Consider the following 15,508-nt stretch of genomic DNA (forward strand, 5'->3'; position numbering starts at 1 on the left):
CAGGGATATTATCATTGTTTTCATGCATTTGGGAGATGTAGAACGCCCCTGTAGAAGGAATTTAGGTTGGATATGTCAGTCTTCCTAACTCCACAGAATAGAAGGAAAGTCAATAAAAGTAAGCTACTGAAGTCAGCTTTCAAATCAAAATATGAGTTTAGTTCCCAAAACTTAGGACCATAAAAACATGCAGTATGCTGCCTCTTATTTATATGCTTGCATAAACTGAATAACTCTTTTGAAAGGTGGTGTAGAGAGTATTGAATCATTTGGTAAGAATCTGTAGTTCCGTGACTTCAGAGGCCTTTTTATTTTAAGAGTCTGTCAAAAAGAGCTAAGCGAGCCCTGGTCGGTGTGTCACAGTTGGTTGGAGCCTAGTCACATAACCAAAAGATTGCAGGTTCCATTCCTGGTTGGGGCACATGCCTGGGTCATGGGTTCAATCTCTGATCTGGCTCTGGTCTGGACATTTTTGGGAGACAACCAGTCAATGTTCCTCTTTCACACTGATATTTTTCTCTCCCTTCCTCTCTCTCCAAAAGCAATGAAAAAAATGTCCTCTGGTGATGATTAAAAACCAACAACAACAAAGAACAAAAACAGCCAAGTGATTTTAGCCTCTCAGTGGTTTTATTCCATTTAGAAGCTTATTAGGTTCTTCCTAACTCTAAAATGCTGAATAATGTGGAGAAACCTTGTCAAACAGAAGAGTAATACTTTGGCCTTCCACCCCACAGTCTATAAAATAAAGTCATTGAACTAAATAATTCTCAGTGCAAAAAAATTTTATGAGGGGAAAATAGAGATTTTATGATTTGATGGATAAATATGATAATATATTCTAGAACTAGTTCCTTTAAAATTTGGATTGAAGAATATTTAAAGAAGACACTGTTGAAGATTTTCATTTTGCTGAAGGGCCATCTTAGTGGGATGTTTTAGTCTTTAATATTTCAAATAGTTTTTATTAAGTGAAACATTGTTATACAATGAAAAGCTCACCTAGGTAAATATACTAGCAAACTAGATTACCTCTTTTTGGTATTATAGTAGTTAAGTGTATAAAGAAGAGGTGATTGAGCAATTTTTCTGCAAGGTGCTGTTGAAGTTTTAGACTAAGATAATTTCATGAGCTCAAAAACCTTATTTTTATTGTTGCTGAAAGTTACTAGGATTTTTTTAGTTGTATTATAAGAGTGAAGTCAATGTCATTTTTTGTATAAAAGGTAAGATAGACATTTGTGACCTGAGCTGAGTGTTTCTATCATTTTATTGTCCTATTGAGTATAATTGTGAGTATATAGTAAATAATAAATATTAGTGGAAGAATGAATGGATTCTTTATAACCTGTTTTCCTCTTTTCTATACTTCAGTCTCATATTCTTGTGCCAGACAGGGCTTCCAGAAGTTAGCTACTCACAATATGGAAAATATCAAATTGAATTCATTGTTGACAGTATAAAGAACAGATGTTATTATAAAATAAAGAAAAGAGAATTGGTCAGTGACTAATTACATGATATTTTGTGAAGTCTGTGTGGATAGAAATAGCAATGGAAAATTTCTACAAAACAACCTATATAACCATGGTCTGAAATGTGTGCTTTTGTGTTATGGGTGTATGTGGTCTAGTATTTAGTCATCATTTAAAACTACCCAGTAATTAATAACTTCTAAGAAATTTCAAAACTTTGGTATATAAGACATGAACTGTGGTCATTAAAGTTCCTATCAATATTTTTTTAGTTTACATTGAAATATAACTTCAAACAAAACTCTGCTTCAGATTTTTTATTGTAATATCACTATTTACACTTTATTGCTAAATGTAAACAGAAGAATTTCAATAGTTTAACTACCTTAAAGAACATGTTCTGTGGTAAGAGACCTCAAGTGCAACCAAAATGAAGTTGCTATTACCAAGAAACCTACAGGCCATGTTCTGAGTATATATATATATGAAACCATGTATTTTAATCCTATTAAAAATAATAAAACAAGGAAAGGAGCTTTTTAAAGTAAAAGGCAAATTGTGTATGGTTTAATGATTTTAAAGAGAAATTTATTCAGCAAATGTTTATTGAGCAAGTACTCTGTGCCAGCCACAGTTCTAGATAGTGAGGATAAAGTAGCAAACAAAACTGACAAAAATCCCATCCATTCTAGCCAGTCGAGACAGACAATAAACAAGTCATGTAGCATAGTGCCTGGTTATAGGTGCTATGGAGGAAGGGAAATAGAGCATGCTGAGTGGAGATGGGGCTGTGAGGTGTGTCAGGCACTGCAGTCTGGAAGGCTTTTTCTGAGAAGATGCTGTTTCAGAAAAGACCTAAATAGTGGAAGGGAGTAAGTGATGCAATGTCTGTGTGAAGATGGTCAGGAGTGGGGGAAGAGCAGATACACACACCCTGGGCACCATATATGGGGGGAGACACAAAAAACTGGAGTGATCTTCCGGAGGGTGGGTCCTTGTAGTATATATTCTTCCCCTGCTAGGTGAGTGTTCTCGGAACCCATTGATATCAGTTTACCAGTTGGCATTGTTGTGAGGCTGCATTTGGCTTCAGTGAGTTTTTGAAAACTCTTTCAACATATGTGCCTATTTAATGATGGGTACATTATGAGTACACCTGCCCATACTGCACTGAGTGTTCAGCAGTTTTTGATTAAAAATGGCATGACCCCCATGCCCCACCATCTCTATTCACCCAGTCTCCCCCTAAGAGACTTTTTTGTTTGTTTGTTTCTCTTGATGGAAAAAAAAATCCTTAAAGGGAAATGTTTTGCTGATGTGGAAGAGATGAAACAAAAATAGCAGAAGCACTAAAAGGCATCAGAATCAACCAGTTCAAAAACTGTTTTGAGCAGTGTAAAAAACATCTATAGGTGTATTGTACTTTGAAGGTGATTGAAGGTTTAAACATGTAAGAATATATACACAATATTTTATAAATAAATTCTGGGATTTTTTGGGTCCCCCCCTCGTACCTAGCACTGCTTGAGAGAGACACACATTGGTCCAGTGTGACTGGATCAGCCAGAGTCAGGGGCGGGGAGACTGAGTAGTAGAAGAACAGGTATGAGGTGGGGACACCGGCCTTGTATATCTTTGTAATGATTTTGGCTTTTACTGGAGGGTGGGAAATCATTGGAGGATTTTAGGCCCAGGAGTGGCTAACTTGTACTTTTTTTTATTCTTTCTTTTTAAAAAGATTTTATTTACTTATTTTTATAGAGATGGTAAGGGAGGGAGAAAGACAGAGAAAGAAACATAAATGTGTGGTTGACTCTCATGTAGCCCCCACTGGGAACCTGACCCACAACGAAGGCATGTGCCCTGACTGGGAATCGAACCAGTGACCCTTTGGTTCACAGCCTGCGCTCAATCCACTGAGCTACACCAGCCAGGGCTAACTTGTACTTTTTAATGAAGAGAATACATAACTGCTTAGTCACCCATGTTGGGGGTTAGATGATTTGAATTGGGGGGGAAAAACAACTATTCTCTAGTGTAGTGTAAAGAATGACTAAATAAGTCTCTACTCATTAAAATTGCTTTGCTAATTTTTTTAAATCTAACAATAATAAGAGTCTATTATGTGTTCGGATCTGTATTAAGCACTGGGGGATTCAACACTTAGTAGAACATGGCTTGTTCTCACAGAATTAATAATCTAATGGTAGCTTTTTAAAAATCCTGTATAGTTAAAGTGTTCAAGAATAAGGTTTATTTTATTGCCCCTAATTTAATGAGCTCATATGCCATGTCAAGCACTGTGCCAGATGCTGGGAGGACCAAGGAGATACATTTCCTTCCCTGCCACGGGGTATGTTCCGTCTAAAAGTAGGACCATAGGAGTGAGGCATCCATGACTGATTCACTGTGCTGTCTACATACCTCTGCTGTCCTGTCCCTGTCATCTTTCCTATAAGACTGTAAGAGGCTGTATCTTATGCATCTTTATATCTTCAGACCTGACTCAGTGTCTGGCACTTGGGTGTTTACTAGTTGGGGTTTTCTTTATTCTAGCATTTACTACTTGTTGTAGATGTCCTGGTGATCCTCCTGCTGTTGATCACATTTACAGTGTACATTTGCTTTTGTTTTATTTTTAATACTAGAATTGAAAGCACAGTGGATATTTTTTTAAATAACACAATCTCTGTCAACTATGGGAAAACACACAAGAGACCAAGGGGGTCCTGTGTTTCTACAAAAGGGTAGTGAGAACATTTCTTTGTGGAAATGAAGAATATTTCTTATATTTTCTTATGGTAAAGAAATAGTTCTTTGTATTGATGCCACTCCCCCACACCCCCCACAAAATGGAAAAATAAAAATAGACTGAGTTATTATGCCAAGGGTTTAAATGGAGAATGGGTGCAATTCTAAGTCCAAACCATTCTACTCACTCATGTTGTCTGGCTGGCCCTTGTAAGAATGTGAGTTTTTGATGGAGCTAATTCCTTGGGGTTAGCAACTATTTTTTACTCATAGGTATAGATGGAGCTCCTGTACCTGGCCTACTGCCTCTCACAGAGTTCCTGAGTGATTCATTGAAACAGTGAAACTCAGGTAGCTTTCAGGGCAAAGAAGAGAGCTACCAGCCACCAAGAGGATTGGAGAAATTACTGAAAAGAGTTGAGTTCTGTCATATACCATAAGTTTCCTTAACAGGATAGTGGAAAGAACATTTAGGTTGAAGAATAACTTGTATCAGTGAATAGTTAAAAGGGCCTAATGTGCCTATGGAGAATCTTTGGGGGCAGTGGGGTGAGAGGGCAGGGAATGTGGAGGACTACATTTGTGGGAAACTTCACTAATAAGAAAAATTTTAGGGCTTTGCTAATATTTAAATTTCTTCTTTGGATACTGGGAGCTGTGGAAGGAAAAGTTTTAAACAGTGTTGTAACATGATTAGATTTGTGTTTTGAGGAGAGAATACTGCTAACAATGTTGAGATGGATTAGAGAGAAGACTTTGTCTTATGGCCTATGACTTTTGAATATGTCCAGTTGAGGCTATCAAATTGAGTTTCATAACCCAGGTAAGGGGACAGGCAGACAGTTTGGGACTGACTTCATTGTCTTAATTGAAGCCAAAGAAGGCTTGTGATTATACAAGGAGAGACTGGAGCAAGAAGAAAAGACTATAATGGAACCCTGGAGAGAGTAGAAGAGTGGTAGGAGAAATCATAGGGAGACCAGCAAGAAGCAGGGATTAAGGCAAAATGAGGGAGGAATTTGTGGAATGGAGGGCAGGAGTGGTATGTGGTTTCATGTGCTGTGGTGATACATGGACAAAGTCTGAGATGAGGCTTTTGGACTTGACCACGATGTATTATGTTTGTTGCTTTTGGTTTGTCTAGTCTCTTTTATTACATTTTAAGTTATTCATTGGAAGAATCATAGCAACAAATTTAAATTTTCTCACAATGCCTGAAAATTAATTAGTAGATGCTAAACCACTTCTTTGCAATAGTTTTGGAATAGTAGACAAGAATTAAATAAGTACAAATTATTTCAGATGCGACGCGAATACAGAAAGCAAATTGTGTATCTAAGACCCTACTTTTCAGACTGAAGTAAAATTATAAGCAGTGTTACATCAAATACACCTTTGCCATTGGTATTTTTAAATCAAGTATTATATTATAGTGATTTTTCTTTATTTGTTTGCATAGCCTGGCACCTGTGTTTGCTCTGTTTGTACCATTTTACTGCTCCATACCGAGAGTCCAAGTGGCACATATTCTGGGCCCGTTGTCCATCTCAAACAAGACATTGATTTATATATTGGGACTACAGGTATAGTATGCATTTTTATGTTCACGTTTCTTTAACTAGATCTTTTTTTTGGTCTTTTTCTCATTTGATCTCCTTGAAAACAATGTTTTTTCCCCATAAGTTTGGCTTCATGATCTATATCAAATGTTCAAAGGAAGTGTTATAGAATGAGAACATCAAAGTATAAAAGGTACTAGAATACTTTCATAGACTTTAGAATCTGATAAGAGTTTTCACTGTAATATGTATCAGTGGAAAATATTTTAATTTCATTGTACAATTGCGTATAAGTACTTTTTTTAAAAAATCATAGTATGAAGTGGAAACATATGAGAAGAGTCAAAGGTAGAAAGTGGAAAATCACTGTCAAAATTAATTTGTTGAATATGGTGTCACAAATAAAGCTCTGAAGACTAAATTAGATCTGCTTTACCAACCCGAGCTTTGGATTTTGCTAGAAGTGTTATCAACTTTATAATTTTTGTCTTGCATAGACATGATAACAATATTACCATCTGCTAAATGGTTTGATGTGAAGACCATTGGGGTGCTTATTATTTGACTTAAATTGAAAAAGGTTATTTTCACTAGTATTCAGTAAATATTGATCACTCTTTTGGGTTCCAGGCCCACTGGTAGATGATACATATGATTTTTAGTTTTTTATCTATAATACTTGTCACTTGCCTTTCATTCTCATAGCTTTTGATGTAAAACTTTTATTCTATTTTTTGTAGTACCATGTGTAGCTTGGCCTTTTGATCCACTGTTAATGCTCATAACATTCCTTATCCCACACATATCAAACCGGATACTAGTGTCTCTGTAAAATGCCCTCCTCCCTCCCCTTTTAACCTTTAGCATTTCCTCTAACTTCTCTAGTCTGCTGTCATGTGTTATCAACGGCTCATCTGGGGTGGATTTTTTTTTTTTTTACTTTTACAACCATTTCTCATGAACTATATTTATTCTTCATCTCTCAACCTACATAGCATTACAGTGTCCCTATCCTTCCTAATATTCTTATAACCTAATGGCACATTTCTATAGATTACTGTTATTACTAGGATTTGCTGTGACATGTTTTTTTTTTCTTTTTTAAGATGTTACAGAGAGTGGTAGAAGAGAATCATGGACCTGGGGTGGGAAACCAAAGTTCTAGTTCTAATGTGGCACTCACTACCTTGTGACTTGGGTTACATTATAGAAGTCTTCTGAGGCTCATGTTGACTCTATAGTTCTATCCAGCTCTAATGTTATATACCATCTTTGAGAGTGAAAAACATTGTTTTGTTAATTATGGACTAGGAATTCAGTGGAGCATTGTGTAAAGTCTTTGGAACCAAGTGGACTTGGTTTAATTACTTGCTCTGATAATTATTTACCTTTTCTGAGCCCTCATCTCCCCAGGTCATTTGAAACATTAGAGATAATAGTATTGGGTGTTTAGAGTAATGTGGACAGATAATAAAAATTAAGCCCATTGATTCTTATTAATCAATAATCTATGTCTCTATAGCTATCACCATAGATGTTCTGAGATTATGTGAATTTTTTTGTTTTGTTTTTTTGGTGAGGTAGAAGTTGATATCAGAAAGTACAGGTGGAGATGCCTTAATTGGCTTTTTGGTAAACTCTAAAGTCCTTGGCATGAATGGTATCCAGGGTTCTTTTTACCTATCCAGTATCAACTCCCAACCCTCCCCATCTTGAAGTGAGTATCAACCCCTTATTCCCAAAGTTTTTGTTTCCTCTCTCTCCCTCCCTCCCCTTTAAATCTTTGCACATGTTTCTGTTCCTTACTGTCTTCCACAAAGCAGCTTCTTGAAGCCACAGACATTTGATAAATGAATGAATGAATGAATGACTTTAATCATTATCAGAAAAACAAAAATGCTTGAGAGCCAGTCATGAAATGCCATATGCTAGGGACTGTGGAGGATAAAATGGAATTATACCTGTTGTCAAGGAGCCCAGCAATGAGAAAAAGCATACACACTGTCAAAACATAAGCAGACACAATTGGGACCAAACATACAATAAGATGAGGGACTTAAGAGTTCAAAGGAAATAATTTTTTACCGATACAACTGATATGCTTATCTTTTTTATGTATGAGACATAGTTGCATGGAGCAGTTATGACACAAGGCTGTGGAGCCAGACCACTTGGGTATACACTCACAGCTCCACTACCCACCAGCTCTTTGACCTTGAGCAAATTACTTAACATCCCCATTTTCTCATAGGTAAAATAGAGGTAATACTAGAACTTACCACATTGGGTGATTAGGAAGATCCAGTAAGTTTAATATATGAAAAGCGTTAAGGTCACAGCTTGGCACGCAATAAGCGCTATGAAAGGATTAGCTATTTTATTGTTCTTTATATTTTTAGAAGAAAACTACAGGAAAATATTTTCTTTTAAATAAGTTAATTCTTATCCTTGTTATTGTCAGTCATTTACACTGAAGAGGGATCCATGCATACTAGATCAAATAATTGAATTTTAGATCAAGGGATTAAATTTAAAGTTGCAACAAACATTCATTTTTACTTAAGCTAGCACTAGAGCAAAGCTGGTCGGCCACATTTTACCTGTGCTTTGTCATCTCTTACCTTTGTGTATGTCTTCTTGCTGTGTATAAGTTTTTTTCTGTGTATCCTTGATAAATGTATAGAACTTCAAGGTTTAGCACAATGTCAGCAATGAACCTGGGTATCTTGCTTCTCTCTGTATGAACAGAAGTACTTAAATTTCTGATCTAAAGATCTAAATGTGAACAAACGCTAGGCTACATATCTTTACTTTCGTGCAGGAACACTTTGAGATAGATGTCTTACAACTTTTTAAAAACCCTTGAGTACAATACTTAAATGTAAATGATTTAGAAAGCAAATGGAGAGATTTCATAAGACTTAGTTCTAATTACTTTTGCCATTTAACTTTGATATCATTACTTAGTTTACTTTTCCATAGAGGAACTGGAATGAGAATATCAACAGTTAAATAGAGTGGCATTGAACATGGACCTAATATGCTTGCAGAGAGGTCTTCCCATCTAAATTTAGAGTACCAGTGATGAGGAATAAAAATGAGAGAATTATGTAAACTAATATTACATGTTATTACCTAACAACAAGGTTTGGATGGTAACTACTTATTTTTTATGTTGTTAATTCTAATAATTCCTTTATTTGTGGTATTTTACTTTGTTTAATGTACATTTGTAAATAAAAGTATATGTGAATTTTACTTATTTTTTTTGCATGGTAGTGAGCCAGGTTCAACCAATCCACTTTAGGCTATGAAAGGTGGAACTCTTGGTTTAAAAAAAAGTGAAATTAATACATTATTGTCTTTTAAATAACAGAATTGATATTTATTAATATCTATTTATTTATATTATGATATATTAGTAATCCTTACCATAAACTGTTATGATTATAGTTATATAAAAATTAATAAGCTGTGACTGGCAGTTGAATTTCATTTTTAGTTGCCTTTCTTTTTTTTTATAGCTTTTCACCTCTGGTTCCTACATCTGGATTGTAGCCATAAGTGGACTTGTAAGTGTGATTCCCTCTTCTCTCTGTTTCTTTTCTGAAGAAACTTTAGGAAAAATGTCATATTTAGATTATGGGTCATATTCAGTTGTCTCCAGCATTTTTTAAACCCATGTTAGGTCCTGTCTCAATGCTAATTCCTCAATGATAAAAAAGGGCTAGTTACATGAATAATTTAGAGGCCCATTTGTCTTAGTTTTTAAGGAAATTTTGATGAACATTTTAACTGAGTTTCTTGTCGGTATTATTTTTAAATTGCATTAGTAGTTTAACTCATAATAGGAAAAAATGACAGAGAAAGAAAATGAAGAAGTTGGGTTTACTAACAATAATGAGAGATATTCTGCTTGTTTTGTAAGGAGACATTGTCATGCAAGGGAAAATAATAAGGCCAAGTGGAAAGTCAGGTGGATTGGAACTGACAAAGGACTCATCAGGGTGTGTGGTCAGAGAAGGTACACATGAATGAGCTGAGGATTTGGATGGTATACTCATCCTTTGTACTAGAATGTCTTTATCTCATCCATCCCCATGCTGTTCTATATCATTTCTTAAAATTTTAGTATTTGTCTTAAACTCTACTTATGGGGTATTTAAAAAGACATCTAGAACATGAAATTGAACTTTGTTTTTCATTCATGAGTTAAATTTGAACTCTCAAATTTATATAAACATAAGTTTATAACATATATATGGAATATACCTTATTTTTTGGACTCTAAGATGTACTCCCCCCAAATTTGAGGGGAAACGGGGGTGCGTCTTATAGTCTGAATGTAGCTTACCTGGCTTGCTGTGGGGTGGGGGCGGCGGTATAGCAGGGTCATAGGTTATTAAATATTTTACCACATTTTTTGCTTCAAAATTTTTTTCCCTATTTTCCTCCTCTAAAACTTAGATGCGTTTTATGGTCCGGTGCGTCTTGTAGTCCGAAAAATGGAGTCGTTTTAATTTCTTTCATAGAAAAGACTAAGAAAATTACAGAATAGATTTATAGTAATATGTAAACATCGAAGACACCTTTGGAAATAACTGTACATTCTACTGTAGACAGTTTAATTTTAAGTAAGCTATCACTATAACTTGTTTCCTGGTAAATGATATTCTGAGCTACTGTGTTATTACTTTAAGCCTTCTCACTTTTCTTCTCCTTCCTTTATGCTCTCTATATTATTTCTTTTGTGTATTTTTTTCATATACAACTTAATCTTTCATTCCCAACAGCTTACAGCCAAAATTCTGGGGATTGAAATCACTTGGTTTCCCCCTCCCTAAGTACTTTCTCAGATACCCAGACACCGGATTTACTTCAGGACAATGATGCTAAACTCCACTGTGAGGTCTTTAAACCATCTGAGCCACCTGATATTCTTAAGACTTGTGGTGACTTAGAGACAGCCTAGGGTCAGACTGAATCTATGGAACACAGCTGCCAGGCTCTCTCTAGTCTAATGTCATCCCCATATGACCTACCAACTTATTTTTTCTTGCAGTAGAACATTTATTTATTTATTTCATGAACACTCAAAGTTTAGTTAGTGAGAAATAATTTTAATAAAAGGTTGTACATTTTCTTCCCACATATCTTGCTTTCTGTTAGGAAATCACATTGTGATCCATTTTACTACAATATTACAAAATATTTACAAAAAATATTAAAATAAACAGAAGGCAACATGGGATAAAATAAACTGTTCCCCTTACCCCAGAATATCTACTTCAGTGCCCACAGCACACAAGAGAACCAGAACATATAAGTAACGAAGATTTCCCTGATCACAAGTTTCCAAAGAATTGGAGAGGAAAAGAAACAGTATGAAAATGGTGGCATGAAAGGGAACGGATGTTAGCAGAACTGTTTCAGTAACCAATAATGCTCTCTCTTATATGCAGCAAATTCTGAACAATGCTAAACTTTAAGATATTCCTTCAGCTAAAGTTAAAAAATACTCTGACAGTGAAAGTAGCTCTTTTGCCTAAGCTTCCTAAGAGCTTCTTTGTGCATGAACCAATGATGTGAACAGAAGCATGTTTGGGCATCAAAGTTGTCATGGACCCCTTCCATCTCCTTCATAAAGTCTTCATACACTCATCCTTAGTTTGTGCCAACATGGGAACAAATGAACCATACTTGGAGTCTGCTTTGACAAGAGGCATAGCAGAATCATCCTCTGACTTTCTTTGGGGAGCAGCAGTAGCCCTTTTTTTCCCCTGGACCCTCACTGCACTGGGCACAAATCAAGTAATCTCTGCCTTGGGATTAGTGATTTGTGACTTGGCACTGATGGTTGCTGTGGCATCCTTCTCAGTGGTGGCTGCACTCATATCATCTGCCTTGGGTAACTGAATCAAGTTGGGTGGAGCACCTAAAATTCCTGGGTTTAGCAAGGGACCCGAGGTTCCCAGGTTGGGCAGGTCTGAGTGGAGTCACCAAAGGTGGACTCATCTTGCCAGGAGGAGGTGGAAGGATACCTGGAGGTGCAGGGGGAGGTACCCTTGGTGGGGGACCCCAAGGAGGAGGGCCAGGAGGCAAACCTAGAGGTGGACCTGGTGGAAAGCCAAGGAGTCGGCCTGGTGGTGATCCTGGAGGTAAAAGTTGAGGTAAAGGCCCTCAGACTCCTGGCATTCCAGGTAGCCTCGGGGACAGAGGAGCTCCTGGAGGTGGCCCAGGTGGCTGTAAAGGTGGAGCAGGAGGTGGCCCAAGAGGAGGTGGTCTTGGCATAGGAAGTTTGTATCTGAGAAGGGGAAACAGATGGTAGGGGAGCTTGTTGCTGTGAAGAAGCAGATGCGCCATCAGAAAGAGATTCATTCCTCTTTATGCTGTTTTTATGATTGCTTTTCTGCTTCAGAATCATCAAAATCACCTTTGTTGTCGTCCTCTAAAAATTCCTCTACTTCCCCACCCTCCTCAGGGATTTCCTGACCTGCCAATCAGAGTATCACAGCTCAAAGAGGAGTCAACTCCTTAATGTTCTTTTTCTTCCTTGATTTCCCAGGCGTATCTGCAAATTGTACTCTCAGACCTGGGTTTTTTTTTTTTCTTCATTGTTGTTTATTTCAGTATCATCATGGTGCACAAATTCATCCCTTTTTCTTTCTCCATCTGAGCTGTCAGTGTCACTGTCATCAGTACTGTCATCATGCTTATCTTGATCCATGCCTCAGATAGCCATCATCTTCACTGGTGCTGGAAACATCATTATCATGACCTCATTGATCCAGTTCAGGACTATGTAACGTGTCTTCATCTTGCCGATGAGAGGGCAGATCTAAGGCAAAACCCACTTTATGGCCATACATTTGCAAGACTTGAGGAGAAAGTAGACTAGGGGTGGACCTGGAGCAGACCTGGAGGTTTTCTGCCAGGAGACAATCATGAAACAGCTTGTCCAAGAAGAAATTGGAATGTCCTGGATCAAGATGTTGCAAGGAGCATGTGGCATAGCTGGCAAAGGAGTACTATCCACTTCCACATGCTAAACATTCTTGGCAGCACCAAAATATTGGCCAAGTTGAGCCCTTTTCTATTCATATGCTACTTCTAGCTTTCTCAGTTCTTTGTAAATATCTGGATTCTCTTTTTCATAGAGTGAGAGAACACATTCAAAGGTTTCACTCAGCTTTTCACATTTGTCTTTCAGTACCTTCTCATTTAACTGTAGCTGTCGCAGTGGGTTAAACCTATCTCACCCAGTTTTTCCATGTCCCAGGTAATCTGCTTGGGATCCTTCATCTTCAGAACTCCAGCTCATACCATCACACACTGTTTTATGTGCTTTTTTAAAATTCTCTCCTCCAGGCTTATTTTTGGGCCTGGTTGGTGGGGTTCGTCAGGTTTCCACTTGTGGTGGATGTTGTACATCTTCATCCCATATTGACAATCTGTATGGTTCACTTGTTGATTTAAAAAAGAACAGTATCAACATAAGAATGTCCAAACACTTCCACTGGACTCTGGGACTGTGAGAAGTCAGGAGGGGACGATTCTCTGTCTCTTTTACTTCGCAGAGGCCTTCACCTCTGCTCCCAGTCAGCTATCCAGCTACTGTCCTCTTAAAACCTCACGCCCCTCCTCCATCCCTGCCTCACTTCCTTTGCCTATGGGAGCTAAGATCTCTAAACTTCCAGCTTGATTGACAGCTATGTAACGAGCCTGCGAAAAATAGTTCATTGCTTTCATCCTTACAGCAGCTTGAGAATTTTTCATTAATAATCTATTTTGTTTTTCTTAGTGAAGGGCTTGTCCTTTTTTGGATATTTTCCTAAAACATTGAAGAATTTGCAAAGTACCTTATAGTAAACTATTTCATTGTGTTAATTTACTATTGATTGATTTTTCTCTCATTATGCAAATGCTTCTTAATAACTCATTATGTGACTCATTGTTTTAGGACATCTCATTTTCTTCCTTTATTCTGTTCTCAGACTCCTGGTTTTGAATTAAGAGCTTGCGATTACCTCAAATAGTATCATTTTGTGACATTCAGTACTCTAGAATTGGCAGTTGCATTTTTTATCTCTTTGTAATCTTTTTAAAATCTAAAATATGCATGTTGTGGTTACAGTCTTTTTCAGTACACATGCTTAACAGGTAGTAAGGGGTTTGTTTTAAACTTTTTTAAAGAATCAGAAGTTTAACAAATGTTTAACATAAAATTCTCTTTTTTCAGAAGAATAAATAGGGTTCTGGCTGGTGTGGCTCAACAGATTGAGCACAGGCATTTGAACCACAAAGGGTTGCTGGTTTGCAGCCTGGGTCCCCAATAGTGGGTACCCGAGGAGCAACAACACATTGATGTTTCTTTTTCTCCCTCTCTTTCTCCTTCCCTTCCCCTCTCTCTAAAAATAAATAAATAAAATATTTTTAAATGAGTAAATAGAATTATACAGTATTTGAAATCTAATTCCCATGTAAATTTAACACTTAAATAATTCCACTATAAATAATTCCACTATTAGTAAATACTTCTGAGCCAATTGAATTTTCACTTTTTATAGTAATTAATTTAGCCAAGGATAAATCTTCCTATCAGCCTTTTTTATTATTGTTCCACCATAATTAGATGATACTGTGTTTACCTAAAATGGTTTATATCAGTGAAAATCATACCTAGTTTTCCTTCATGATATACCTTAAATATTGGTGCTTGTTTTGAACTTAATATTTTATTTTTGATTTTTCTGGAAAACCACATTTTTATAATGAAATATTTAATATATGCCATAATTTAGATAAGGATAATTATAAAAGAGGATATTAAAGTTAATTGTGAATATTTGGTTTATACATTACTGATTATAGGATTAAAGTCTGAGATTCAAAAAGCCACAGCTAGTCCCAGATGTCTCTTGCTCAATGTGACTTCTTCTCCCCTCACATATATCAAATGACTTCCTTTTTTTTGGTTTTTATGCTAAATAAAATGCTAAAAAGAAAATAAAATTCTTACTACCAAAAAGAAATGCACAGATGATATTCAGTGTATTTTAGAGGAATGTTAGAAAACATGTTGATGAAATTTCACTTTTTAATATTAAAACCATTAATTCTCCTAACATACTGTATGCGTTAAGGAAGTAATTTTATTTTAATTTGGTATTATGTATTTTTTAAGAGAAAGAGCTTTTTGTTAAAAAAAGGGGGTCATTTGTGTAAAACTTAAGTCATGTTATCTGTTGTCATAGAAACCAAAAACTTTACTCATGTTTTCTGGAAAGCTGCCAACTTTGAATTTAGCTTATTTTGAATTTAGCTTATTTTAGCCAGTTAAGCTAACCCAATTATTTGGGTTAGACTAGTTTTTCTCTCTCTTTGTGTCACTCATTCTTGCATGATTATAAATGTTTCTGAATATATAACTTTAAAATATTCCACTAATTAGAAGAGGAAGAGGTTGATAAATCACATCAGTAAAGTATTTTATTAGGTTGGATCCCACACTCTGTTTTCAGTGGTATCATAGAAAGGAATGAGGACTAAACTGTTTTTCCTGGATTAAAAAGGAAAATAGTGTTTGGCTTAGTAGGAGCAATAATAAGTTAGTTTGCTTAGAACAGCTGTCACTTGTCAATTCTGTTTTGTGATCCATCAGAGATTCTACCTGTAGCCTTTCTTTTCTGGAAAGGGTAAGGGGCATTCAGTTTTGCCTAAAGA

The 15,508-nt window shown here is 36.3% G+C and overlaps 1 protein-coding gene and 1 pseudogene across 1 annotated transcript in view; one reads left to right on the forward strand and one right to left on the reverse strand.

The window, feature by feature from the left end:
• The window catches only part of UBAC2 (UBA domain containing 2), a 250,542-nt gene that overhangs the window by 144,746 nt on the left and 90,288 nt on the right, over positions 1 to 15,508 (forward strand). The window contains exons 5-6 of the mRNA XM_045821244.1: positions 5,686 to 5,809; positions 9,310 to 9,357. Of these exons, the coding sequence (XP_045677200.1) occupies positions 5,686 to 5,809; positions 9,310 to 9,357 (172 nt within the window). The remainder of the gene's footprint in view (positions 1 to 5,685; positions 5,810 to 9,309; positions 9,358 to 15,508) is intronic.
• On the reverse strand, positions 11,294 to 13,227 carry LOC123807715 (annotated as a pseudogene).

This window comes from Phyllostomus hastatus, unplaced genomic scaffold (genome assembly GCF_019186645.2).
Source record: "Phyllostomus hastatus isolate PE091 unplaced genomic scaffold, TTU_PhHast_1.1 phas_scaffold_46, whole genome shotgun sequence".
Lineage (NCBI taxonomy): Eukaryota > Metazoa > Chordata > Mammalia > Chiroptera > Phyllostomidae > Phyllostomus > Phyllostomus hastatus.